We start from the raw sequence: 27,572 nt of genomic DNA, 5'->3' as shown, positions 1-27,572 counted from the left end.
CCAAGCTGTAGTAGCTTGAGGGAGTTTAAAAGTTCATAATTGCAGCACTTAAAAATCCCATAGACCACTCAGCTAGGGCAGGGGGGGGGGGGAAGAGAAGGAATAAAAAGAATGAGAGAGAAGGAAATGAGAAGAAAGACTGGCTGCTCATATTGTTGTAAAGTTGGGAAAGACAGAGCTTTATGCAGGTACACTGAAACTCACGCACAGCTGTACTCTGAGTGAAATTATTAAAATGTGATTGGTAGCCAGAGTTTGGATTATCTATAAACGTTAACTTTTTTTGCTGTGGCTTTGCATCAGCTTTTGTTATACTGAAGTCGTTGACCATCCTTACCAATATGAGACCACTTATTGGGTGCATCTATGTGCATTTGGCCATTTTATACTAAACTTTAGTTGTGGAGTTTGTGCCCTGCAGCGCACCACACCACCATAATAGGTGAAATACAGGAATCAGATAATTTGCAGGGGCTATAGATTTAGGAGGTAGGTTATTATGCTACACAGATGTGTAAATTGTTGTATAAGAGCCACGAATTGTTCCTTCAAAAGTACTTCAGGCAGTTTATCTGTTCTTAGCAGCACACAACTCTAGACAAAACAATCCTGTAGTAAAAGTCAATTTCATAAAAAAATTGAAATTAAAAGAATTTACTCATCAAAAAACGTAAACCCATGTGTTGGCATTGTATTTTATGTTTCATTCATTTCAATCTCATACAATGATTCAAATTTCAATACAGTTCTAAACTGTTCATAACACCAGTGAGACTTTTACCTGTGTCTCTCCTACGACATCCCTGTTCACAACAGAAAAGGGTTGCGGAGATGAAGCAAAGGTGTAAACAGGATCCTTTGGAAAAGTCGTGGGAATCTACGTTCAAAAGAAAAGAATGGTTTTATACAATCAGAGTTAAAAGGTCAGGTTTATAGATCTAAAAACACAAAATTCTGGAAACAGGCAGCATCTGTACAGAGAAAAGATGTCGACCATTCGTCAAAATGTTTCTGACTAGAGGTCTACATACAATAGATTTTTTTTTTAGGTAAGGCTATCAAGGGACATGGATCAATGACAGGTAAATGGAGCTGAGGTACAGATCAGCCATGATCCAATTGAATGGCGGTACAGGCTCAAGGGGCTGAATGGCCGACTCCTGTTCCTATCAGTAATGATGAATTTACATTGCTGGTTTGCTAGCAGTCATAGAAACCACCTCACAATACAAAACAGGGCAGCTTCTACAACAGTGGTAACAGACAGCAGTATTTCAGAACTATTTCAGAAAGTGATTTTACAACAGAAATATACTGCAACATATTTGAAAAATAATATCTGTGCACATTTAATAATATTTACAAAGCACTGTTTTCTGCTTTTCAATGTAAAAGGGCAATCAGTATAGGGGGCTTATAGCCAATTACTGTGTGGATGGATTTAAAAACAAAGAACTATACAAGGAACACACCGTTAACCCATAGCTATCTTCTCCTTCTTTAAATATAATCAGCAGAAATCAGTTGAAGAGATGCAGTACCTTGATGTGGGCTATCCAAACTCAAGTGGGTAGATTGAGCCAAGTTGCCCCCATTACATTGCACACAGCTAACACCAAACATTGCGACTGCCAACTAGTACAATGTTATTTCCCTCAAGGCAGAGGTGAGAGGAATGGGGCAGACATTATTAAGCAGCAAGTAGTATGAGGTGCTGCTGCTGGAATAGAATACAACTAATGCAGCCACAAACCCTTTCATTAATTGTTTATGCTGCACTCCCTCTGAACTGCAGCCAACCATAAAACTCGGCCATACTTAAAAGCTGGAGTTTATATGGAGGGAGAGAGAGAGAGAGCGCGAGGGAGAGAGAGAGAGAGAGCGCGAGGGAGAGAGAGAGAGAGAGCGCGAGGGAGAGAGAGAGAGAGAGCGCGAGGGAGAGAGAGAGAGAGAGCGCGAGGGAGAGAGAGAGAGAGAGCGCGAGGGAGAGAGAGAGAGAGAGCGCGAGGGAGAGAGAGAGAGAGAGCGCGAGGGAGAGAGAGAGAGAGAGCGCGAGGGAGAGAGAGAGAGAGAGCGCGAGGGAGAGAGAGAGAGAGAGCGCGAGGGAGAGAGAGAGAGAGAGCGCGAGGGAGAGAGAGAGAGAGAGCGCGAGGGAGAGAGAGAGAGAGAGCGCGAGGGAGAGAGAGAGAGAGAGCGCGAGGGAGAGAGAGAGAGAGAGCGCGAGGGAGAGAGAGAGAGAGAGCGCGAGGGAGAGAGAGAGAGAGAGCGCGAGGGAGAGAGAGAGAGAGCGCGAGAGAGAGAGAGAGCGCGAGGGAGAGAGAGAGAGAGCGCGAGGGAGAGAGAGAGAGAGCGCGAGGGAGAGAGAGAGAGAGCGCGATTTTGAGTGTGATCAGCCCTTCGAATGACAAAAATTAAATTGAACAAAGGTTGATGTTAATCTAAAATGGCTTTCTGAATACACAGTCAAGTTGAATCAAATTGTGATTTTTTTTTAAAAAGCCTTTTTTCCACAAAGTGAAGACCCACAAGAGACACAGAAAGCATTGACCATGAGTGAAAGGTGGTTCGAGACCTGTCCATAAGAAATATTTTTTTTTACTGCTATGCTGGACTTGGGCAGTTTGAGGAAAATTTGCATGTTCCAAATAAAATGCTAAAATGGAAGTTTTGGCATGCCCCAAACTATTTGATCAAACATATCTACTGCAAATCCATGACAGCGTAATTTCTTGCAGTAGTCTGCCAAGCAATACACAGCATACTAATGTAGAAAAAATGTAAAAGAAACTATTGATACATAACACTATTACAGTCCATTTTTGTAATAGAATACACATAAATGGTGCAATCTTGATGACTTTAAACCATTATTTGTGCAGAAAAAAGATTTTCAGAACAGATTTTTGGGACATACTATTGCTAATACAAACCAGCACTTCCAACACCTGCACAGGAAGTGGCTTCAGATTTTAAATATTTCCATGTACTGGCAGATGCTGGGCTGCCTGCCCCTTCAGTTTCATTTAGATTTCTCTCCAGTTCCTTGCACTGGCTACTGTGTTAAGAACACTGCTGACACACCATAATCCTTTACATCTGTCATTTCTCAAGAGAATGTTCAACAACTGAAAAGAATTAGCATTACATGACAAATAAATCTCTTCTTAAATAGAAGGGAGCTAACCAGAGAGCAGAAACATAGCACTGCTTTGTAACTCAGTAACCAATCCAACAAGTTAAAATAATGAATTCAGCATATTTAAATAGGAAATAATAATTCTCAGTGGACAATACAGCAATTACCCAGTCTATGGCAAATTGTGTTTTGGGTAAGTCTGCTATGATGCCAACTTTGCTTATCAGACATTTTATTGTTGGGTTGGTTACAGAGATCAAACCCTTTTGAAATAATGGAGTATAAATTTAGGTTTAAAAATAGAAAAACTATCATTTGGATCTGCATATTCCTAATAATTGTTCCTCATCCAGCAGAATAAGAACCACAACCCATATTTTCAATGCCATTTAAAAAAAAGGGTTTCCTGGTTCAGAAACACTGTTAATAATCCCCAGAATTATCTTTATGTTTTTCTTATCATTTTGGTGCCACTGGAGCCTGCTCTGCTTTGTCAGTTCAGTAGCAAAGTGGTTATGCAGCTGGACTAGTGATTCAAAGGCATGGACTAATAATCCCATTGTGAGTTCAACACCCACCGTGGCAGTCTGAGAATTTGAATTCAATTAAAAAAAAATTTGGAAATGAAAAGGTTAACATCAGTGAGCTGTCGGATTGGTTCACGAGTGTCCTTTAGGGAAAGACACCTGCCATTCTCACCCAGTCTGGCTTATATGTGACTCCAGTCCCACACTGATGTGGGTGACTCTCAACTGCTCTTCTGAAGTGGCCACTCAGTTGTATCAAACCCCTAGAAAGAAAAACAAGACACAAACTGGACTGACCACTTGGCTGCAACCTTGTGTTGTCGCCTCCCAAATCCATGCCCATCTATCCCTCAACTCCATGATTGAATCCCTCCAATCAGGTTTCCGCCCCTGCCACAGTATTGAAACGGCCCTTATCAAAGTCACAAATTCCATCCCACGTGAATGTGACCATGGTAAACTATCCCTCCTCATCCTTCTCGATATGTCTGCTGCCTTTGACACGGTTGACCACACCCTTCTCCTCCAATGCCTCTCCTACGTCATCCAGCTGGGCAGGATGCTCTCGCCTGGTTCCATTCTTATCTATCCAGTCATAACCAGAGAATCACCTGCAATGTCTTCTCTTCTTGCTCCTGCACTGTCACCTCGAGTCCCGAAAGGATCTATTGTTGGGCCTCTCCTATTTCTCATCTACATGCTTCCCATCGGCGACATCATCCGAAAACACGCCAGGTTCCACGTGTATGCTGAGGACACCCAGCTCTACCTCACCACCACCTCTCTCGACCACTCCACTGTCTCTGATTTGTGACACAGCTTGTCAGACATCCAATACTGGATGTAGAGATATCTCCTCCAACTAAATATTGGGAAGTCAGAAGCCATTGTCTCAGTTTCCGCCACAAACCCCATCCTTCTCCCTGGCCACTGTCTGAAGCTGAACCAGACTGTTTGCAACATTGGCAACCTATCTGACCCTGAGATGAGCTTCCGACCACAAATCCACTCCATCACCAAGACTGCCTACTTCCACCTCTAACATCGCCCGTCTCCGCCCCTGCCTCACATTATCTGCTGCTGAAACCCTCATCCATGCCTTTGTTACATCTGGACTTGACTCTTCCAATGCTCTCCTGGCCGGCCTCCCATCTTCCACCTTCCATAAACTTGAAATCATCCAAAACATTGCTGCCCGTATCCTAACTCGCACCAAGTCCCGTTCACCATCATCCCTGAGCTCGCTGTCCTACACTGGCCCCTGGTCTGGCAACGCCTCGATTTTAAAATTCTCATCCTTGTTTTCAAATCCCTCCGTGGCCTCGCCCCTCCCTATCTCTGTAACCCTCCGAGATCTCTGCACTCCTCCAATTCTGGCCTCTTGCACGTCCCCGATTTTAATTATTGGTGGCCGTGCCTTTAGCTGCCTAGGCCCGAAGCTCCGGGATTCCCTCCCTAAACCTCTCTGCCTCTCTCTTCTCCTTTAAGATGCTCCTTAAAAAATACCTCTTTGACCAAGCTTTTGGTCACCTGTCCTAATATCTCCTTCTGTGGCTCGGTGCCAAATTTTGTTTGATAACGCTCCTGTGAAGTGCCGTGGGTTGTTTTATTACGTTAAAGGCGCTATATAAATGCAAGTTGTTGTTGTTGTAGGCATTGATTCAGGACACGACAAAGCCACACCCTGCCCACTTGACCCTGCAAAGTCCACTCATTAATTTCTGAGGACTGATGCCAAAGTTGGGAAAGCTGTCCCACAGACTAGTCAAGCAACAGCCTGACATAGATATGATTCTGTAAGTATGATTATTAGCCAACATCCGAAACTCAATACAAGGGAATAACCTACTTAACCTCGTCCTCACCAATCTACCTGTTGCAGCTGCATCTGTCCATGACAGCATTGGTAGGAGTGATCACCGCACAGATCTCGCAGCGACCAAGTCCCATCTTCACACTGAGGACATAGTATCTTGTGCCACTACAACAGTCATAAGTGAGACAGATTAAGGACAAATCTAGCAACTCAAAATTGGACACCCATGAGGGGCTGTGGGCCATTAACAGCAGCAGAATTGTATACCATCACAATCTGTAACCCAATGGCCCAGCATATCCCGTACTCCTCCATCACCATCAAGACAGATGACCAACCCTGGTTCAACAAAAGGTGTAGGAGAGCATGCCAGGAGCAGCGCCAGGTGTATTGGAAAATGAGGTGCCAACCTGGTGAAGCTACAACACAGGACTAGATGCATGCTAAACAAAGCTAAGCAATCCCACATCAACGGAGCAGGTCAAAGCTCTGTAAACCTGCCACATCCTGTGGTGAATGGTGGTGGACAATTAAGCAACCAATGGGAGGAGGAGATTCCATGAGCATCCCCATCCTGAACGATGGCGGAGCCCAGTGCGTGAGTGTTAAATACACGGTTGAAGCGCTTGCGACCATCTTCAGCCAGAAGTATCAAGTGGCTGATTCTTCTCGAGTCCCTCCTGAGGTCCTCACCGTCATAGATGCCAGACTTTAGCCAATTCAATTCACTCCACATAACATCAAGAAATGCACTGGACACAGCAAAGTCAATGGGCCCCTACAACATCCCAGCAGTAGTGAGAAGACCTGTACTCCAGAACCAGCCGCACCCCTTGTTAAGCTGTTTAATACAGCTACAATAATGGCATCTACCCAACAATGTGGAAAACTGCACAGCTAGGTCCTATCCACAAAAAGCAAGACAAATCCAACCTGGCCAACTATCAGCCTACTCCCTATCAACAGCAAAGTGATGGAAGGAGTCATCAATAGTGCTATCATGTAGCACTTACTCACCATTACCTGCTCACCAATGCTCAGTTTGGGTTCCACTAGGACGATGCGGCTTTAGACCTCATTACAGCCTTGGTCCAATCATGGGCACAAGAGATAAATTCCACAGGTTTGAGCCTACAGCACGAGACTGTCCACTATTTTGATACTAGCATTTAAAAAAATACAAAACAGTTGTATTTATATTGTATTATTTATAACATAGGCTTGAAAATCTTAAGTGCTAATAGTTTTGTTTTTCTATCTGTCAGGATGCACATTTACTACGTGCAGGAATGCATCACAGCAGCAGTATTCAAGAACAAGCACCTCATTGAAATGAGGCGAGAGTGCCTGCCCTTGACATCATGGCAGCATCGACCAAATGTGGCACGAAGGAGTCCTAGTAAAACTAAAGTCAATGGCGATCGGAGAAAAACTCTCCAGTGACTGGAGTCATACCTGGCACGAAGGAAGATTTCTGTGGTTGTTGGAGGCCAATCATCTCAGCCCTAGGGCATTGCTGCTGGAGCTGTTCAGGGCAACGTCCTAGGCCCACCTATCTTCAGCTGCTTCATCAATGACCTTCGCTCCATCATAAGGTCAGAAATGGGGCTGATCGCTGATGATTGCTCATGACCACATGCAGCAAAACCTGGACATAGTACAGGCTTGGGCTGAGAAGTGGCAAGTAACATTTGCGCCACACAAGTGCCAGGCAATGAACATTTCCAACAAGAGAGAACCTAACCACCTCCCCATAAGATTCAATTGCATTACCACTGCCAAGTCCCCCACCATCAACATCCTGAAGGTCACGATTGACTAGAAACTCAACTAGACAAGCCAGTTTTCTCCTTCTGTTCTTCCCTGAAGATACTGACTCATTGTTGGGGTAAGGATGCATAGATGCCAGGTGCCCTAACAGCCATTCTTCATCTGTGATCCTCGACAGTGAGTATTATCAGGATATTCAACCATAGCGTGCATCACTGCCAAGCCCAATCATGTCCTCGCAAGAGTCGCTAGATAGCAACCAGAAATGGGTAATCTGGCCAATTTTCCCCTTTCCTAATCGAGGAATGCTGAAACGAAGTGTGGTGCTCCAATTGCCACCTGGCTGACATCAACTAACTTAGCTCAATTTGGGATTGAAAGTGGTGCCTTCCTAGTCTGTAAGGCTCAGTTACACACTAGCTTAACCAGCCTTGCCATTGGGAGAGCCAGAATTCATCTTCACCCAGAAACTCTCCATGCCTAATTTTTCTTCCTTTTTAAAAAAAAAATGTACACAAGATTTTCCAAATGGCTTGGTAAAAGTGTTCCATTAAAAAAGACACAGCATTATAGGTTTAGAACAAAATTAATTTATTTTGTGGCTGGCACATTCTATAAATTAAGGTAAGCAATTTTCTCAAGAGAAATGAGATTTAGATACATTGCCACTGGTAATACCAATATCTCTGCAGCTTGCCAACATCTAATTTGCACTATAGCAATTTAAATAACAGAGTAGGGGGAGTTGGGTGAAACAATATCTACATATCTCTGGCCAATTTAATGTCATTATCAGCCTAAAACTTCAAGAAAAACTGTCAATATAAATGTCATTAAAAGAGTTAAATCCATTTTAGAACATGACTCATATGTCTAGGTGCATCAGTTTTTAACCACTTTATGCAACTGTATTATTTCTATATTGCAGTACTGGCAGAAGCAAAACAAGCAATAATAAAATCATGCCATCTTCCTGTGCCATGCCTCAAAGTTCCCTTGCAGGCAGTATCCCAGGAAAAATTAAGTGCAGCACTGAGCAAATTTAGGGTTACTAATGCACCTTAGCTCGTACTTACATCTATGATCAGGTACTCAACTGGCAATGGCCGTGCTAACTGCGTAATCTCGTTACCAAACTTGTCTATGTCCTAAGAGAGAGAAACCACATGAACAGTTTATATGCACACATTTACTTCACCACGTGGACTCACTTAACTAGAATGTGTCACCAATAATTATTTTTATGAATGCATACACATGAATAAATTTTTGCAAACATTTCTAGTCAAAATGAGGCTGCTATCAACAATGCTAATCAGGTATTAATCAAATAAGAGGGATAAGTAGCAGACTTCAGGACACTGACAGACTGGTGAAATGGGCAGACACATGGCAGATGAAATTTACTGCAGAGAAGTGTTAAGTAATGCATTTTGGAAGGAAGAATGAAGACAGGCAATATAAACTAAATAGTACCATTTTAAAAGGGGTGTAGGAACAGAGAGAACTGGTGGTTCACATACACAAATCTTTGAATGTGGTAGGCCAAGTTGATAAAAGCTGTTAAAAAAGCATATGGGATCCTTGGCGTTATAAATAGACATGATGTGGAGATGCCGGTGATGGACTGGGGTTGACAACTGTAAACAATTTTACAACACCAAGTTATAGTCCAACAATTTTATTTTAAAATTCACAAGCTTTCGGAGGCTTCCTCCTTCCTCAGGTGAATGTCAAGAAATCCTCGAACCTCTCGCATTTATATATCACAGAACAATACCTGGTGATTACAGATAGTCTTTTCAACTGCCCGTTGCCAAGGCAACCAAAGTGTTCAGACAGATAGGTGTTACCTACAGGGCCACCGAATATACAAACGTTTGTATATTCGGTGGCCCTGTATGTAACACCTATCTGTCTGAACACTTTGGTTGCCTTGGCAACGGACAGTTGAAAAGACGATCTGTAATCACCAGGTATTGTTCTGTGATTTATAAATGAGAGAGGTTCGAGGATTTCTTGACATTCACCTGAGGAAGGAGGAAGCCTCCGAAAGCTTGTGAATTTTAAAAAATTGTTGGACTATAACTTGGTGTTGTAAAATTGTTTACAGTTATAAATAGAGGCATAGAGTACAGAAGCAAGGAGGTAATGCTAAACTTTATAAATCACTGATTAGGCCTCAGCTGGAGTATTGCATCCAATTCTGGGTACCACACTTTAGGAAGGATGTCAAGGCCTTGGAGAGGGTACAGAAGAGATTTACCAGAATTATACCAGGGATGAGGAACTTCAGTTATGTGGAGAGACTAGAGAAGTTGGGATTGTTCTCCTTATAGTAGAAAAGGTTAAGGGGAAATTTAATGCAGGTGTTCAAAATTATGAGGGATTTTGATACAGTAAATAAGGAGAAACTGTTTCCACTGTCAGGAGGGTTGGTAACCAGAGGATACAGATTTAAGATAATTGGCAAAAGAACCAGAGGGGAGATGAGGAGAATTCTCTTTTACACAGCAAGTTATGATCTGGAATGCACTGCATGAAAAGGGTGGTGGATGCAGATTCAATAGTAACTTTCAAAAGGGAATTGGGAAGAAAATCAGGGATACGCAAGAGGTCAGAATTGGAGGAGCGCAGAGATCCTGGAGGGTTGTAGGGTTGGAAAAGGTTACAGAGATATGGAGGGGTGAGGCCATGGAGGGATTTGAAAACAAGGATGAGAATTTAAAAATCAAGGCATTTCCCAGACTGGGAGTCAATGTAGGTCAGCAAGCACAGGTGTGATGGATGAACGGACTTGGTGCGAGTCAGGATACAGGCAGCAGAGTTTTGGGTGAGCTCAAGTTTACGGAGGGTGCAAGGTGGTAGGCCGACCAGGACAGCATTGCAATAGTCAAGTCTAGAGGTGAACAAAAGCATGGATGGGGGTTTCAGCAGCAGATAAGCTGAGGCAGGGGCAGAGACGGGCGGCGTTACGGAGACAGAAGTAGGCGGTTTTGGTGAAGGAGCGGATATGGGGTTGGAAGCTCATCTCAGGGTCAAATAGGACGCCATGGCTGTGAACAGTCTGGTTCAGCCTCACCGGAATGAATACCTAGGATATTTTATGAGTGGAAAACTTGGCTGAACAACAATTTTCCTCATAGAAGTTTAACAAAATCGAACATTACATCAGATTGTCATTGATTTGATCTCTTTTGGAGATTTTTTTCCATTGCTTCCAATCTCATTGACCCATAACACTGCACTGCCTTTTCTACCTTCTTTCCACAATTCACAAGGAAGACTGTGCTGGCAAATAAGAAGTAATAATTAATGTACCAATTTGATTTAAACTATTTATTGTATTTCTTGGGACTCAAGTTGCCCTACAGTTTGTGTCACAGCACAATCAGTTTGGTAGTTACCTTATAGAAAACATCAGGAACATATTGTTCACTAGAAGATTCTGTTACAAATCCCAGCTCTGGAGCATCTCTGCATGGCAGCAAACAGTCATCGCCTACTAGGGCCATGCATTGATTGGAAACCTGGTAACCTTCAAAATGAACCTGATTATCTGGGCCACCTAAAGAAAGGAAGAACACATTTACAATGAGAAATATGCATATCTCTTAGATGAGTCAGCAAATGATATTGTGGAAAATCAAACATTTACAACATTTAAGATTTCCAATCCTGTTCACTTCCTCTCTGTGTCACATTTCTAACCCAGTTTGAATACTGGGCAAAAAACAAAAAGGCTACAACCCCCAGGTACCCTAATTAATTTACAGGCAAGGTGTTATAATTGGAAAGAAAGAAAAGGATCAGTGGTTTAAACCATGTACTGTACTGAAACAACTCTGTGGGTTAAATCATGCTCTGCATTATATTTGCTGGGACCCATAAAATGTAGGAATTCCCCACCCTCCATTTTAGCTGCAGGAAATACAGACACTGAAATGAATACCTCAATTCACTGGGTTTTTATAAACTGTTCACAGCTCCTCCAATAGTCCATGAACCTCTGAAGCAAAGATGCCGAAGCAGATGGATAAACCACCACCAACACAGTCAGCCAGCCAGGAACAATCAGGAAATGTATGACTGCAGCCTGGTGAGGACATCCTATCCGATTTTCTCTCCAGCCAGGAGGGCAGACTACCAGTTTCGGCAAGCACTAACCTGTGGAGAGTGTACTTAAACCTACATCCCACAATTCCACAGTGTTGTCAGAAAGTCACAAATTGGCTTAAAATTATTTGACTTAGCTTAACAAGTGATAGTGCTAGCAGCCCAGTTCAAAAGCAACGACGAGAGGTTTGACTCCCCCAAGTCAAATGTTTGTCTTTCCTGCAAAGTTGGTATTTTCACAATTTTTTATCCGGACATATCCAGTCACCATCGCAGATGCGAAAGCTTCGCGTCAACATCTGATCGGCTCCCATGAAGAGGCTGGAAATCAGGAGGCTGGTGGCGGCTCAATACAGGGAGAGAGGGGATAAACTTTCTTCAGGCACTATACCGGCCATCGTGTTTGCACAGACTCGCCCGCTATAAGCGGTGGGGACTATACTCACTATTTTGCAATATTTTTCATAAGATGAGATTTGATCACACGGAGAATCAACCCATACCTGTTGCCAAGACGGTAACAAACTTGGATCCAAAATGATTATCAGGAGATAGTCGGCAAGCGTTGGGGTGCTTGTTCTGGAAATCTCCTGCTGTGATGCACTCCTCTGCACTTAAGAAATGTGCATCCTGACAGATAGGAAAACAAAACAATTAGCACTTAAAATTTCCAAGAAAAGGTTATCAATTATAATACAAATATAGCTGTTTTGTATTTTTTGAATGAGTGTCAAAATAGCGGCCATCCTTATGCTGTAGGCTCAAACCTGTGTAATACTACTTAAACTCATTTACCTTAGGACCAGCAGCTGCTTGCAGACAGGTAAGATTGTTGCTCTCTGCACCACCCCCCCCACCCCACCCCACCCCGCATACCTCCTAAACTACTCTTTATTCGCTAAGAGGTACACTAGTGACCCGGCCATATTTCCATAGAATCTAAATGGCCATTCAGCCCATTACATCTGTGCTGGCTCCTGGCAAGAGAAATCCAAAACTAATTCCACTGCTCTCTTCTTAGTCTTCTATTTTCCTCTACTTCAAATGTTTAACTACTCTTCTCTTGAAAATGTAATGGTCTCTGCCTCCACTACTCCTTGTGGAAAAGCATTCCATGCTTCAATCACCCCCTGAGTAAAGAAGTTTCTCCTAACCTCTTTCCTTTCTCTCTAACACAATTTAAAATCAGTAACGTCTTAGTCACTGACTCCCCAGCCAAAGGAAATAGTGTTTCTGTATTCATCCTATCAAAATCAGCTATAAATTTTAAAAAACTTCCTCCTAGCCTTTCCTGCTCCATGGAAATAGTTCCAATATCTTACGTCTTTCCTCATAACTAATGTTTCTTGTCCCTGGTATCACCCCGGTGAACATACAGTGTAGAGGTGCTCTAAACAGCACACAGTACTCTAACTGGCTTAACCATTGTTGTGACAAATTTATTATAACTTTGTTATAACCTGTTGTCTCTATTTATAAAATTCCTTTGATTTTCGCTCCCTCTCCATGAGGCGGCACCTGGTCTCCACTCTGTCTCTCCAAACATCAATGTAGCAGATAGTGAATGTAAAATGTGAACTCAATTTATTTATCTCATTAACTTGGTTTGAAACTTAACTTTTCTTCTAAGTTGCAGTATGAGAGTATATTGAAGAGATTTTTTAAAAAATGCTTTTACTTTATAGTGCTTACTTATTGGTTAAAAGCATCCAATAATACACATTTGATTTTCTGGATTCTGTAAAATCAAATTAAGGGCTAGTTTATTTAAATAGAGCACCATTTTACACCCTGTACCTTATTTATACAATATAATTTTAAAAATACATTTTGCATCAGATGAAGATATTTAGAAGTAATTATTCTATATAGTTTTGTGCGTGATCGACATTTTAAAATTCATGTGGAATTATGAGTTGATCCGTTGCAACTTGGAGAAAGACGGGCACTTCTGTGTATGTCTGCAATGGTTACCATTCCTGTCTGGGAGAGATTTCCGGAATGCAGGAAATGTAGCTGCAAACGTTTTCTGCACTTATGTTCATCTGCTTTATTTTGCATTGGAAACATCTTGAGATTATAAGTATCAAGTGCACGTTTTAAAAATAAAACACTTCTCTGTTCTATTACCTGTCTCAATGTGCTGCACACATGACTTCACCATCTAAAGTATTTATTGGGAAGGATACAACCAAAAAGTTCAAAATTTGGAAAGGTAAATTTAGTCTCAACAACAGATTTGAAAATCTATAATCTAGCACCTGTTCTTAATACTGCTCTTTGCCAATCAGCTAGTGAAGAGGCTGCCATATCAGATAATGCTTTTGAAAATGTTTCAGAATGGAATGCTCTACATATGAACATAGGGAAGAAGTTTTTCCATTATCTTTCTGTAATGTCAAAACAAAAATTATTTTACATGGGCTAATGGCATCAAGACCTAGTGGAGGACAGATCCTGAATGGATCAGAGTAAGTCAAAGCAGATTTACACAGCTCTAAACCTGCATTTACACTACGGCAGTGAAGTAGTTTTACTTTACACCAAAGCTGCAGTTACAGTGTTAATGCAGCCTGGATACAGTCAGGCCCGACCTTATACTGGAAGGAAGCAGAGCAAGATTCTTGAAGTAAGGATTTTCACTCCATTTTGCTTCAGAGTCAATTTGGGGCTTCACAACTGCTTTACCTTCCAAATTTAATGTCACTGTGAAGTTGTTTTGGTTTCACACAACATTAAATGTGAAGTGGAAATGCACCATAACTCAATGGGGGCTGGATGGAGAGGAATTGAAGAGAGTAAAACAGATAAGAAAGTACAGAGAATAAAGCAATAGAGTGGAATGTATTTAAAAATGCTCAGTAATATATTAAATAGAAAAGCGGTGTGTCCAATTTCAGTTGAAGTGCTACTTATAAATTACTGGAGTGACAGAATTTTTTTTTAATTGGTGGAAAGGGTAAAACCTGAAGGAAAAAAAAATATTGCTAAATTAGTTGGAACCTGAGGTTAAATATGTGTTATGGCAACTATATGTGCCAGATGCCCCCAAGGAAAGGAGAAAAGCAAAATTCCTTGGGCAAAAATGTATGAAAATGGAATAGGCCAACAGCCCAATTTTCTCTCAGGGCAAGAAATACGCTTGAAACATTGTTTTTTAAAAAATATAAGTTAACACACTCCGAGAGGCAGTGGTTCTAAAGGTGAGTGATGGAGCAGTCTTACAAATCCTTTTCGATAAGCATCAAGCTCCTTACCTTATTCCTGATAAATTTGACGGTGCCTTTCCTTGTGTCCTCTGATAGAAGGTCTGTGAATATCCAGCCAACCTGAAATAAAATTAAAATGTAGACAGTCAAACACAAGTCTAAATTATTAGGGAGAGTTGAGTGCTTTGATGTTTCCACCACATGGCAGTGAACTTCCATTCAGCCTTCAGTTAGTAGCCCAGGACAGTCTATAGTTGACTCATTAACATTTTTCCCAGTGCTGTTTTATGCCCAGCCAACAATGCATTTATAAATATTGCAAAACTAATAGTGCCAGATTTTCCTTATTCATCTTCACCCATCCCTGAGGCCAAAGTTAGGAGCCCCACCAAGCAATCCAACCACAAAAATTGTAACTGAGGTTGGCAGATCCAGTGTTATTCCGAAAATAACCGTTTGCCTATAACTTCTGAACTGATAGAAATGGCTCTTTTATTGAAGCACCAATATTTTAACCTTTTCAACATCTATTGAATTTGATAGTGAGGTCTCACTATATATACACACCAATAAACCTGATAGTATTCAAAAATGGAACCTATATTAATGAGTTGTAACTACACCTTCTGTTGACACATTATGAATTAGTCATGGAGAAACATGCACCCCATCCCGTTCCACTACCCCAGTTAAAAGAGAGTGTGTGGTGGTGAGGGCAACTTGGACAAGGCAGCTACAAAGAAAAACTTGCAAGCCAAGAATGCATTTGCCATTGTGCTCATTCTGTTTGCGTTGGTTTTTCTTTTTGTTGATTTACTACTTGCCATCGGAGTCTTGTTTTTACAAGTTCAGTTTTTTCCATATTAAGTTATTTTTGCCAACAAAAGGTCAACTGAATTTTCTCTTCTTTATACCCCAGTGCCCCAGAGCATCACAAATCTGAAAAATGACACTCCTATTTTTCTGTAGAAAGTTTGGAAAGCTTATTGTGCAAATTCCATATACATACCCAGGTTTATATTTGGCACATATTACTAGATGGTTATGGTTCAGAAAATGCTTCCACTTAAAATCAGGAACACAGCTGTAAAGATCTTATTTTTTCCTATTCACATAGGCCTGGAAGTTAAATAAACTTTATTTTGCAGGCATCCAAATCTTATGTTGTGCTGTCCATAGCAGCTGGAAAGCATTACTCACATTTACTGTAAAGTGACGTTCCACATCTGCTTATTGTTAATGAAATACAAAAACAATGCAAGCTCCAAATGTTGGAAGGAGGACACCAGGGCATAAAATAAATTTATTTTTAAATGAAAAGATTACCTTAAAAAAATCAGTCGGTACTATTTTTTAAATTTAAAAAAAACAAAGTCACTGGATGGCATAAAGAAAACTGAAAATTAAATAATTTAAACATACATGTCATCCAAAAATGGATATATTTCATTTAATCTCCACATGCAGCAGGGAATTGCTGTAATTCCAGAGGAATTCCTTGGCTGGCCAGCCAGCACGTGACACACCGAGAGTAGAAATCTTCATCCTTATGAGCACAGCTAATGAATATATTCATTTAGGCAGAATTAGCCTGCAAGATTGTCAACCACTATACTTATTCGGCAACCCGGTTCTTGATTTTGACGCTTTTTTGATGACTAAACGTGTTAACATTCGAATACTGGGCTTTGAATTAGCAGAAGCCATATAATGCTGCTGTACATTGACTCACCTTCCTCAATCCAAGTTTAGCAGCAATTTCATCTACAACTTCAGCTTTTGGGTCCTCCAGAAGTTCTAGGCTGTTTGCTGTAGCAATCTACACAAAGAGGAAAATCAACAGTCACAAAAGCAACCTAGTCTAGCTAGCCATATATTCTTATACAGTGACTTTTTAAGGAGTATAATCATTTTTCTAATGTTTAAGATGAGGAAGATGGAGCAATTGAACATTTCTCCATTGTATCTGGTGCAACGCATCATATATTTAATCTGAGGATAAATTCTAGCAGTTCATACGCTATAATTTAATAAAAAAAGACAAGTAAGAGCACGATTTAGATGTAATCACCTCATAGCTCTCAAAAAAAGGTACCCCCAAACTAATCTGAAGCAGGAATCACACATATATCCATATTAATCTAGGTTTCAGCTGAAGGTCACCTAATGATCTAAGAGAAGTGAAATTGAAGTCACCCTGCAGGAGGGTCTAAATTCCTAGAAAAACGTTGCATGCTCTACATGCCAAAAGTTTTTGAGAAGCTATGAGTATCATCCAAAGAATGACGGCCATATTCTAGAAACCATGTCCTCTCAACGGGCAGGGCGTGGATCTAAGAGGTGCATCTGATCAGATAGTCAAATGGGAATGGATCTCTCCTCTGGGGAAGCACTGCTTCAACACCAGGATATCTGAGAATCATGGCTTGCAAGGCCAAAAAGTGGTTACCAGAATCAATTTAATCTCTTCTGTCCTGGGTAGCAGAGGAAATGCATAGAGAAATCTGTTTCCAAACAGAAGGCAGGTTGCCTAGGTTAGTAGGCCCTGGTTTGGGATAAGAGTGTAAGTTGGTGATTGCATGGTGACACAAAAAGGTCTATTTCCATGTAACCCAATCATGAAGATATGCTAGATCACCTTTAAATGAATCATTCATGCATCTATAATTCAGAAAATTGAGGCACATAGGATTAAAAGGACAGGTAACTTGGGTACATAATTGGCTAAGGGATAGGAGGCAGAGTGTGGTGGTGAATGGATGTTTTCTGACTGGAGAGAAGTATGCAGTGGGGTCCCCCAGGGATTTGTATTAGGACCATTGCTTTTCTTGTTCTATATAAATGACCTGGACTTGGGTATAGGGAGTACAATTTTGAAGTTCGAGGATGACACAAAACTTGGCAAAGTAGTAAATAATGAGCAGGATAGTAGAACGCAGACAGACTGGTGAAGTGGGCAGGCACATGGCAGGTGCAGTTTAATGTGGATTAGTGTGAAGTGATGCACTTTGGGAGGAACAACATGGAGAGGCAGTGTAATCTAAATGGTTCTATTTTGAAGGGGCAAGAGCAGAGGGACCTGGGGGTGCATATTCACAAATCTTTGAAGGTGGCAGGGCAAGTTGAGAAGGCAGTCAAGAAAGAGTATGGGATACATGGCTTTGTAAATAGGGGCATTGAATACAAAAACAAGGAAGTCATGCTAAACCTTTACAAATCACTGGTTGGGCCTCAGCTGGAGTACTGTGTACAATTCTGGGCACCACACTTCAGGAAGGATGTCAAGGCCTTGGAGAGGGTATAGAGGAGGTTTACCAGGATAATACGAGGGATGAGGGACTTCAGTTAAGTGGAGAGATAGAAGAAGCTGGGATTATTCTCCTTAAGAGCAGAGAAGGTTGAGGGGAGACCTAATAGAGGTATTCAAAACTAGGGTTTTGATAGAGCAAGTGGGAAAAACTGTTCCCTCTGGCAAGTGGGTCACTAACCAGAGGTCATAGATTTAAAATAATTGGCAAAAGAACTAGAGGAGAAATGAGGAGAATTTTTTTTTCACACAGAGGGTTAAGATCTGAAACACACTACCTGAAAGGTGGAAACAGATTCCATGGGAACTTTCAAAAGGCAATTGGACAGTACTTGAAGAGGACTAATTTGCAGGGTTATGGGGAAAAAGCTGGGGTATAGGACTAAATCGGACAGTTCTTTCAAAGAGCCGGCATAGGCAGAACAGGCCGAATGGCCTCCTTCTGTGCACATCGTTCACCTGAGGAAGGAGGAAGCCTCCGAAAGCTTGTGAATTTAAAATAAAATTGCTGGACTATAACTTGGTGTTGTAAAATTGTTTACAATTGTAAGATTCTATGATTGTATGCAGGTGGACCAAATGAAGATATTGCCGATTGCATTCCCCTTCCCGGCCAAATGTTATGCCAGGAGTTATTCATCCCTTGTATCAAGTACCAATGGGTAAGTTGTGCTACGTCCACACACAACGCCGGAGAATGTGTCCCATCCTGCATGTTGAAACTTGGTTGTACACTTGTCCAGGGGTACAGACTTACCCACACAACACCGAGTACCCAGACTGTATAGTTGCTTTTGAACTCCAGCTAGCTTCCCGAATATGGTGCTGACGTTGCCAGTCACAACCTATAGACTTGGTGAGCACCTTCTGAATGCACACTAAAGAAGGAATCTATATTTTCGTTCAAAGATTCTATGCAAAATCTTTAAAGTCAACAGATTAAAAGGCAGGTTGAGAAGAATTCACTTATGAAGCACTGTCTAGCTCAGGATGGGTTAATAACAATCCCCCTGCCCCCAACAAATATTTTGTTGAAAATATATGTGTATTTACACATTAACAAAATATACACATAAAATGTACAAGGGATCCAATAAAAAATGATGCAAAAAATAGCAAACAGTAGACAAATGTTTAAAAAAAAATCAAGCAGGTATATATTCTGAACCATAACTGATTATATGCTTCAAACTGGTATGACTATGTAGCTGATATTTATTATACTGTTTATTTACTGTAGAATATACTCACTAATAGAGAGTAACCAAATCATGCAAAACAGCAGTCACATGTTTGGAGAACAGAAGATATGGGGCCATCTAGTGGATCCAAACTGCTTTCATTGTGCAATTGGAAAGAAGAAGTGTGTTCTGCACCATCTAAGTTGTTTACTTGGGTAAGTTTCCCACGGAGGATCAAAAGTGGGCAATTTGATTTTAATTAAATTACATAAAAATCCAGGGTACATTCCCCCTCCATGGGGAGAAGTAGTTTTTAGTATTTAAGAGTTCACAATTTATATTGTTCTATATTTATATATAGCGGATATTTAGATCTGATAGTATTTCTTTTTTCACATTTGTTCAATTCCGTTCCTCTTGGCTTCTAAGTCCCTATATTAGAAGCATGAGAACTAAAAGCAACAGATTAAATAGGAATCAGGCACCAGAAACATCAGAATAAAATGTGTGCCAGTGTATGAGTCAAACCCAGCATGGACAAAGTGGATGATTCACTCATTCTCATGGCTGAAATTTCCCAAATAACATGAGTTTATTACATTTTTCCTGCCTCCTCTCTGACCCTTTCATCCTTAAGGAGCAGTGTTCATTTCTCCACTCTCCTTTCCTGGACTTGAATTGAACGCACTCTATTTGTAAAAATTGTACAGATGTGAAATTTTGTTGAATGCACAAATGAACAAAGAATGCAAAGTGTTACTACATTTTAGATGTATCAGGTCTATTATTAAACTGCAAAATCAGATATCTGACCTGTGGAGGTTCATAGATGGCAGCAACCTCTGCTCGAATACCTAGAGGAATGTCCGTGTGTTCGGTGTAGCGGCCATAAAGGAATCCAAGCCGCTGATTGCCTGTTTGACGCCAAAAGTTGAGGAAACGGTCTGCTATTGTGTGGTTCTCAAACATAATGTTATCCACATGCCTGTATTTCTGTTCAAAAGATAAATATTATGTAACAGATCTTGGAAATGATTTTCTAATTATAATTATTGAAACTATTAACTTTCAGAAATGGTGCTCATTTATAATAGTACAAACATGTTCCACAGAAATCAACCATAATGTGCTATTTACAATCTTCAAATCACTTTAATTACAATTTTCCAAAGAAAAAAAGTAGTCTCCTCCCAGTAATTCCAAGTCATTATTTCATTAAATTTTTTTGGATTATCCAATAATTTGAATTAACAATGTATTTATACAGCATAAGCTTGACTTGTATTTCCTTGAGTATAGAAGATTGAGGAGTGATCTCATTGAGGTATTTAAAATGATTAAGGGATTTAATAGGGTAGATACAGAGAAACTATTTCCTCTGGTTGGACAATCCAGAACAAGGGGGCATTCATCTTAAAATTAGAGCTAGGCCATTTAGGAGTGAAATGAGGAAGTACTTTTTCAAACAAAGCAAAGTGGAAAACTGGAATTCTCTCCCCCAAAAAGCTATGGATGCTGGGTCAATTGAAACTTTTAAGACCGAGATAGATAGTTTTTGTTAGGTAAGGGTATAAAGGGATATGGAACAAAGACTGCTAAATAGAGTTGAGGTACAGACCTGTCATGATCTAACTGAATGACAGAACAGGATCGAGAAGCTAAATGGCCTACTTCTGTTCCTATGTTCACCCTAGTTATAACACGTTAATCTTCGCTGGGGCAGCCGTAAATCACCCCTGGGCTATATGGGGTTGGAGGGTAATGGAGTGTATATCGACGGAGGTGACGACAGAATTGGGCCACTGCTTATCCACCATCATACCATCTAATCTGTTTACCCAGTCCACTTTAGCCAATTCCACCCTCATTCCTTTATAATTGCCCTTATTTAAGTTTAATATAGTAGTTTCAGACTCAAGATCCTCGCTCTCAAACTGGATGTGAAATTCTATCATGTTATGATCACTGCTTCCCAAGGGACCCTTTACTTTGAGATCATTAATTAATCCTGTTCCGTTACCCATTACCAGATCCAAAATGGCCTGTTCCCTGGTTGGTTTCCCGGCGTATTGGTTTAAGAAACAGTCCCTAATACACTCTATGAACTCCTCCTCAGGGATATTTTTGCCAATTTGATTTGTCTAATCTATGTGAAAGTTAAAATTGCCCATGATTATTGCATTACCTTTATTACAAGCCCCCCTTATATCCTGATTAATATTTTGCCCTACAGTGTACTGTTAGGGGGCCTATATACTACTCCCACCAGTGATTTCTTTCCCTTGCTATTTCTTACCTCATCCAAATTGATTCGACATCTTGATCTTCTGAGCCAAGATCATTTCTCACTATTATACCAATTTCATCCTTTATTAATAGAGCTACCCCACCACCTTTACCTTTTTTCCTATCCTTCCGAAATGCTAAATAGCCTTGAATATTTAGCTCCCAACCTTGGTCACCTTACAACCACGTCTCTGTAATGGCCATGAGGTCATACCCATTTGTTTCTATTTGTGCCGTCAAGTCATCTATCTTATTACGAATGCTGCGCGCAAATAAAGAACCTTTAATTTTGTCTTTTTACCATTCTTTCCTACCCCAGCCCCATTTGCTAGTGCACTCTTATGTTCGTACGCTCTGTCCCTTCCTGACACGCTCTATTTATCATTACCCCCATCACTTTCCTGTACTACTTCCTTGTCTTTTCTCTTTATCAATCTAAACTTCACCCCACCTGACCCTCCCCCCCTCTATTTAGTTTAAAGCCTTCTCTACCGCCCTAGTTATTCAGTTTGCCAGAACACTGGTCCCAGCACGGTTCAGGTGAAGCCCGTCCCAACGGAACAGCTCCCTCTTTCCCCAGTACTGGTGCCAGTGCCCCATGAATCAAAACCCACCTCTCCCACACCAATCTTTGAGCCACGCATTCATCTCTCTGATCTGATTTACCCTGTGCCAATTTGCTCATGGCTCAGGTAATAATCCGGAGATTATCACCTTTGTGGTTCTGCTTTTTAATTTAGTCTCTAGCTGCTCAAACTCCCTCAGCAGAACCTCTTTCTTAGTCCTACCTATGTCGTTGGTACCTACATGGACCACGACAGCTGGATCCTCCCCCTCCCACTCCAAGTTTCTCTACAGCCCTGATGTCCTTAATCCTGGCACCGGGTAGGCAACACAGCCTTCGGGACTCTCGCTCTTGGCTGCAGAGAACAGTATCTATCCCTCTATCTATACTGTCGCCTACTACAACCACATTCCTTTTTACTCACCCCACTTGAATGGCCCCCTGAACTCCGGTGCCGTGGCCAGTTTGCTCATCCTCCCTGCACTGGTCCACAAGGGCTGCAAGAACCTCATATCTATTGGACAAGTGCAGAGGCTGAGGGTCCTGCAATGCTACCTCCTGGATCCCCGTGCCTGCCTCACTCGCAGTCACACCCTCCTGTCCCTGACCACATGCCAATTCTACAGTATTTAGTCTAAGGGACGTGACTGCCTCCTGGATCAAAGTGTCCAGGTAACTTTCTCCCTCCCTGATGCCTCGCAATGTCCGCAGCTCGGACTCTAGCTCCTCAACTCGGAGCCGATGTTCCTGGAGCTGCAGACACTTACCGCAGATGTAGTCGCCCTGGACAAAACTGTCCAGTAGCTCCCACATATTGCAACTGCAACACATCTCCTGCCCTGTCATAACTATTTTATTTATTTAATTGATTACTACAATGCCAATCAAATTATTTTTAGGTTGAACCAAGTACTGGCCTTGTTTAATTTATTAAATACACAATAAAACTACACAATAACGACTCACTGGATTCTGGTAACCACATACCCTTTCTTTGCTAATCACAGTTCAATCATTCAGAGTGCTGTGATTTGTCCATGGGAACAACATTACTGAAAACATTCATCAGTCTTTGGTCCACGGTAAGCGGTGCTCATTGATCCTTGGTCACCATGTATGGTAGCAAGGAATCACATCACAATGACAAAGCAATATCATGGAGCAATTACAACTGATTTTTCTAGGAGTAAAAATAAATTCCTTTCAAAAATGTGTGACCAGGATCATAAATATAACAAATTACATTTAGATAGCACCTTCAACATAGTAAAACGTCTCCAGGCGCTTCACAGGAGCGTTATCAAACAAAATTTGACCGAGCCACATAAAGAGATATTAGGACAGGTGACCAAAAGCTTGGTCAAAGAGGTTGGTTTTAAGGAGTGGCATAAAGTAAGAGAGGGGGAGATGGAGAGGTGGACAGATTTAGGGAGGGAATTCCAGTGCTTAGGGCCTGTGCAAGAGACCAGAATTGGAGGAGCGCAGAGATTTGGTAGGGTTGTAGGGCTAGAAGAGGTTAGAAAGATAGGGCGGGGCGAGGCCATGGAGGGATTTGAACACAAGAATGAGAACTTTAAATTCAAGGCGTTGCCAGACCAGGATCCAATGCAGATCAGCGAGCACACGGGCGATAGGTGAATGAGACTTGGTGCGAGTTAGGATATGGGCAGCAGAGTTTTGAATGACCTGAAGTTTATGGAGGCTGGAAGTTGGGAGGCTGGCCAAGAGAGCATTGGAATAGTCGAGTCTGGAGATAACAAAGGCTTTCAGCAGTTGATGGGGTGAGGCAGGTGCAGAGGGCATTGCTGCAGGAGTTCCTCAGGGCAGTGTCCTAGGCCCAACCATCTTCAGCTGCTTCATCAATGACCTTCCCTCCATCATAAGGTCAGAAATGGGGATGTTCGCTGATGATTGCACAGTGTTCAGTTCCATTCGCAACCCCTCAGATAATGAAGCAGTCCGAGCCCGCATGCAGCAAGACCTGGACAACATCCAGGCTTGGGCTCATAAGTGGCAAGTAACATTCGCGCCAGACACGTGCCAGGCAATGACCATCTCCAACAAGAGAGGGTCTAACCACCTCCCCTTGACATTCAACGGCATTACCATCGCCGAATCCCCCACCATCAACATCCTGGGGGTCACCATTGACCAGAAACTTAACTGGACCAGCCATATAAATACTGTAGCTACGAGAGCAGGTCAGAGGCTGGGTATTCTACGGCGAGTGACTCACCTCCTGACTCCCCAAAGCCTTTCCACCATCTACAAGGCACAAGTCATGAGTGTGATGGAATACTCTCCACTTGCCTGGATGAGTGCAGCTCCAACAATACTCAAGAAGCTCGACACCATCCAGGACAAAGCAGCCCACTTGATTGGCACCCCATCCACCACCCTAAACATTCACTCCCTTCACCACCGGCGCACTGCGGCTGCAGTGTGCACCATCCACAGGATGCACTGCAGCAACTCGCTACGGCTTCTTCAACAGCACCTCCCAAACCCGCGACCTCTATCACCTAGAAGGACATGAGCAGCAGGCGCATGGGAACAACAGCACCTGCACATTCCCCTCCAAGTCACACACCATCCTGACTTGGAAATATATCGCCGTTCCTTCATCGTCGCTGGGTCAAAATCCTGGAACGCCCTTCCTAACAGCACTGTGGGAGAGCCTTCACCACACTGCAGCGGTTTAAGGCGGCGGCTCACCACCACCTTCTCAAGGGCAATTAGGGATGGGCAATAAATGCCGGCCTCGCCAGCGACGCCCACATCCCATGAACAAATTAAAAAAAAGATGGGCAGTCTTGATGATGGAGTGGACATGGTGTTGGAAGCTCAGCTCAGGGTCAAATAGGACGCTGAGGTTGTGAACTGTCTGGTTCAGCCTCAGACAGTGGACAGGGAGGGGGCTGGAGTCAGTGGCTAGGTAATGGAGTTTTTGGCGGGGACCGAAGAAATTGGCTGTGGTCTTTCCAATATTTGATTGGAGGCAATTTCTGCTCATCCAATACTGGATGTCAGACAAGCAGCGTGACAAATCAGAGGCAGTGGTAGGGAGGGGGGGGGGGGTCGAGTGAGGTGGCGGAGAGGTAGAGCTGGGTGTCGGCAGCGTACATGTGGAATCTGATGTGTTTTCGGATAACGTCACCAAGCGGGAGCGTCTGCATGAGAAACTGGAGGGGGCCAAGGATAAATCCTAGGGGGCGTCAGAGATAATGGCGCGGGAGTGAGAAGAGAAACCACTGCAGGAGATTCTCTGGCGATGACTGGACAGACTGAAATGGAACCAGGCAAGGGCAGTCCCGCCCAGCTGGACAAAGGAGGAGAGGCGCTGGAGGAGGATGGTGTGGTCAACCGTGTCAAAGGCTGAAGACAGGATGAGAAGAATGAGGAAGGATAGTGCAACTCGGTCACAGTCACATAGGATTTTATTTGTGACTTTGATAAGTATTGTGGCAGGGGTGGAAACCTGATTGGAGAAGTTCAAACACAGAGTTGTTGGAAAGATGGGCACGGATTTGGGAGGCGAAATGGGCTCGGTGGGCCGAATGGCTTACTTCTGTGCTGTAACTATTCTATGATTCTAACATGTTCAAGGACTTTGGAGAGGAAAGGGAGGTTGGAGATAGGGGCAGTAGTTGGCAAGCACAGAGTGGTCAAGGGTGAGTTTTTTTCAGGAGGGGGTGATGACGGCAGATTTGAAAAGGGGGTCAGTACCAGAGGAGAGGGAACTGTTAACAATATCAGTTAGCATGGGGGCCAGGAAGAGAAGTTGGGGGGGGGGGGGGGGGGGGGGGAGGAGGGGTCAGCAGTTTAGTGGGAATAGGGTCAATAGCACAGGAGGTGAGTCTCATGGACGATGAGCTTGGGCAGGGCATGAAGGGAGATAGAAGAGAAACTAGACAAAGATGTGTGTTCAGGGCTAGGGCAGGGAGGAACCTTGAGAGAAATAAATTAGAACAGGAGGGTTCAATATTTTTTTCTCATCAACAGAGATTTTTAGTACAGACTTATGAGCACTGGGATAGGAGGAAATATATATGTTGTACAATATATATAGTGCAATCTTGTTAATTCAAAGTCATTGTTTGTTTCAAAAATGTGAATTCTCCAGTAGTTCAAATTAAGCAACTTTAACAAAACAGCTTTTGAGGCTTTTTTATGCACAATTTCAATTTGAATTAAAAATAGGCTATAATATAAATACATTTGTTTAAAAGAAATTCTCCATAACAACCCACACAAGTGTTAAATAAAATGATAAAGGACTGGTCATAGTTTCAAATCAGACTTGGAATATTCTAAAAGGCTGACAATTGGCTTGGTGGCATGCTATATTCATTTATACCACACCACCAATTCTGCACTTAAATCATTTAACAAACTGGATCAAAATTGTTTCCAAATGTGCTTTCCACCCCTCTCTAAAATATCCCATACTCAACATAATGGGGTTTGTGAATCCATACAACACTGAACTCGTACTTGCCTGTCTGTTAAGTGTTATGGCACTTGGCTGGCACTTTGTACAAATCCCATCAGGCCATGGGGGATGCCCTTCACACCCAGATTTGATTTTGCAGCTAATGTTCTCCAAAGCAACAAACTTGCCTCTGTGAGCAGAATGAGAATCATAATTAAACTTTTCAACTTTACAACAAGGTTGGGTAAATCCAGCAACATGAACCCTGCGGAACATTGATATGATACTAATTGAAGCAGAATAATTAGCAACCTCAATCAAAATATTAACCCTAGGGTGCTGCCGATGAGATAATTTGTTTCAGCGATGCCTGATCCAGTGGGATGTCTAAGAGTTATTTCATCAAGCTATCAGAGGACTCAACATTGTTGTAGGGAAAGAAAGATTGACCTAGTTGCTTTTAATGATGCAAACAGATCAATCGTTCAAGACTTGGCTTCCTGATTAATAAAAAAGTGCTTTTGGAGCAAGTTTTAGTGTGGCTGCTAGCTCAGACATTGAGTCAGTTCTGTGGAGACACTGGGAAATGGCCACAGTTAGTATTTGAAGATATAAAAAAATAACAAATGCAGTGAAATAAACATTAAGAGTAAGCAGTGGATTTAGCCAGTGAGCAGCAGACTGACACAAACCAGGGTTGATCCCCTCTGTGCTGAGTTTGCTGATCTGGGGATGTGGTAGGGGTGGAATAATTTACCTCAATGACCCCAGGGAGGAGGGGAAGAGAGAAAAAAAAAATCCAGTAACTAACTTCAGACCAGTAGTATAATCTAACTGTAGCCTCAAAATTTACATTTTAGAATTCAATTCTCAAAATGAAAGGAATTCTAACAATTTTAAAATAATTGAAATCAGAGAAGCTATTGTGCAGTGTTAGTCGATTAAATGTTCACATTTGTACAAATCTGATTGAAAATATTTACTAATCTATGTAATGAATATGACTCAAAGCCTCAACTCACGTCTTTGTGGATAAATAGGCCATATGTTGTAGCACTGAGCCAGTGAGACTCACAAAATTGCCAAGTTTAAATTCTTTGGTATTATCCACATCTTGAAGATTAATTGTATACACGGGAAGCAATTTATATCTTTGAATATGATTTAAATTAGTACTATTTCAGTCGGGCCTAAAAGAACTATTGAGCTTTTCCTGCCACTGATTAG

The 27,572-nt window shown here is 42.0% G+C and overlaps 1 protein-coding gene across 2 annotated transcripts in view; it reads right to left on the bottom strand.

The window, feature by feature from the left end:
* nploc4 (NPL4 homolog, ubiquitin recognition factor) overlaps window positions 1–27,572 on the bottom strand; it is a 61,359-nt gene that overhangs the window by 13,775 nt on the left and 20,012 nt on the right. For both annotated transcript variants that reach the window (XM_068004120.1, XM_068004121.1), the window contains 8 exons: window positions 26,412–26,535; window positions 19,876–20,055; window positions 16,307–16,393; window positions 14,623–14,694; window positions 11,869–11,995; window positions 10,657–10,817; window positions 8,326–8,397; window positions 782–877 (listed from right to left, as the gene is read on the bottom strand). In XM_068004120.1, the coding sequence (XP_067860221.1) occupies window positions 782–877; window positions 8,326–8,397; window positions 10,657–10,817; window positions 11,869–11,995; window positions 14,623–14,694; window positions 16,307–16,393; window positions 19,876–20,055; window positions 26,412–26,535 (919 nt within the window). The remainder of the gene's footprint in view (window positions 1–781; window positions 878–8,325; window positions 8,398–10,656; window positions 10,818–11,868; window positions 11,996–14,622; window positions 14,695–16,306; window positions 16,394–19,875; window positions 20,056–26,411; window positions 26,536–27,572) is intronic.

This window comes from Heptranchias perlo, chromosome 23, assembly GCF_035084215.1.
Source record: "Heptranchias perlo isolate sHepPer1 chromosome 23, sHepPer1.hap1, whole genome shotgun sequence".
NCBI classification, from domain to species: domain Eukaryota; kingdom Metazoa; phylum Chordata; class Chondrichthyes; order Hexanchiformes; family Hexanchidae; genus Heptranchias; species Heptranchias perlo.
This window is presented reverse-complemented; position numbering and strand designations above follow the sequence as displayed.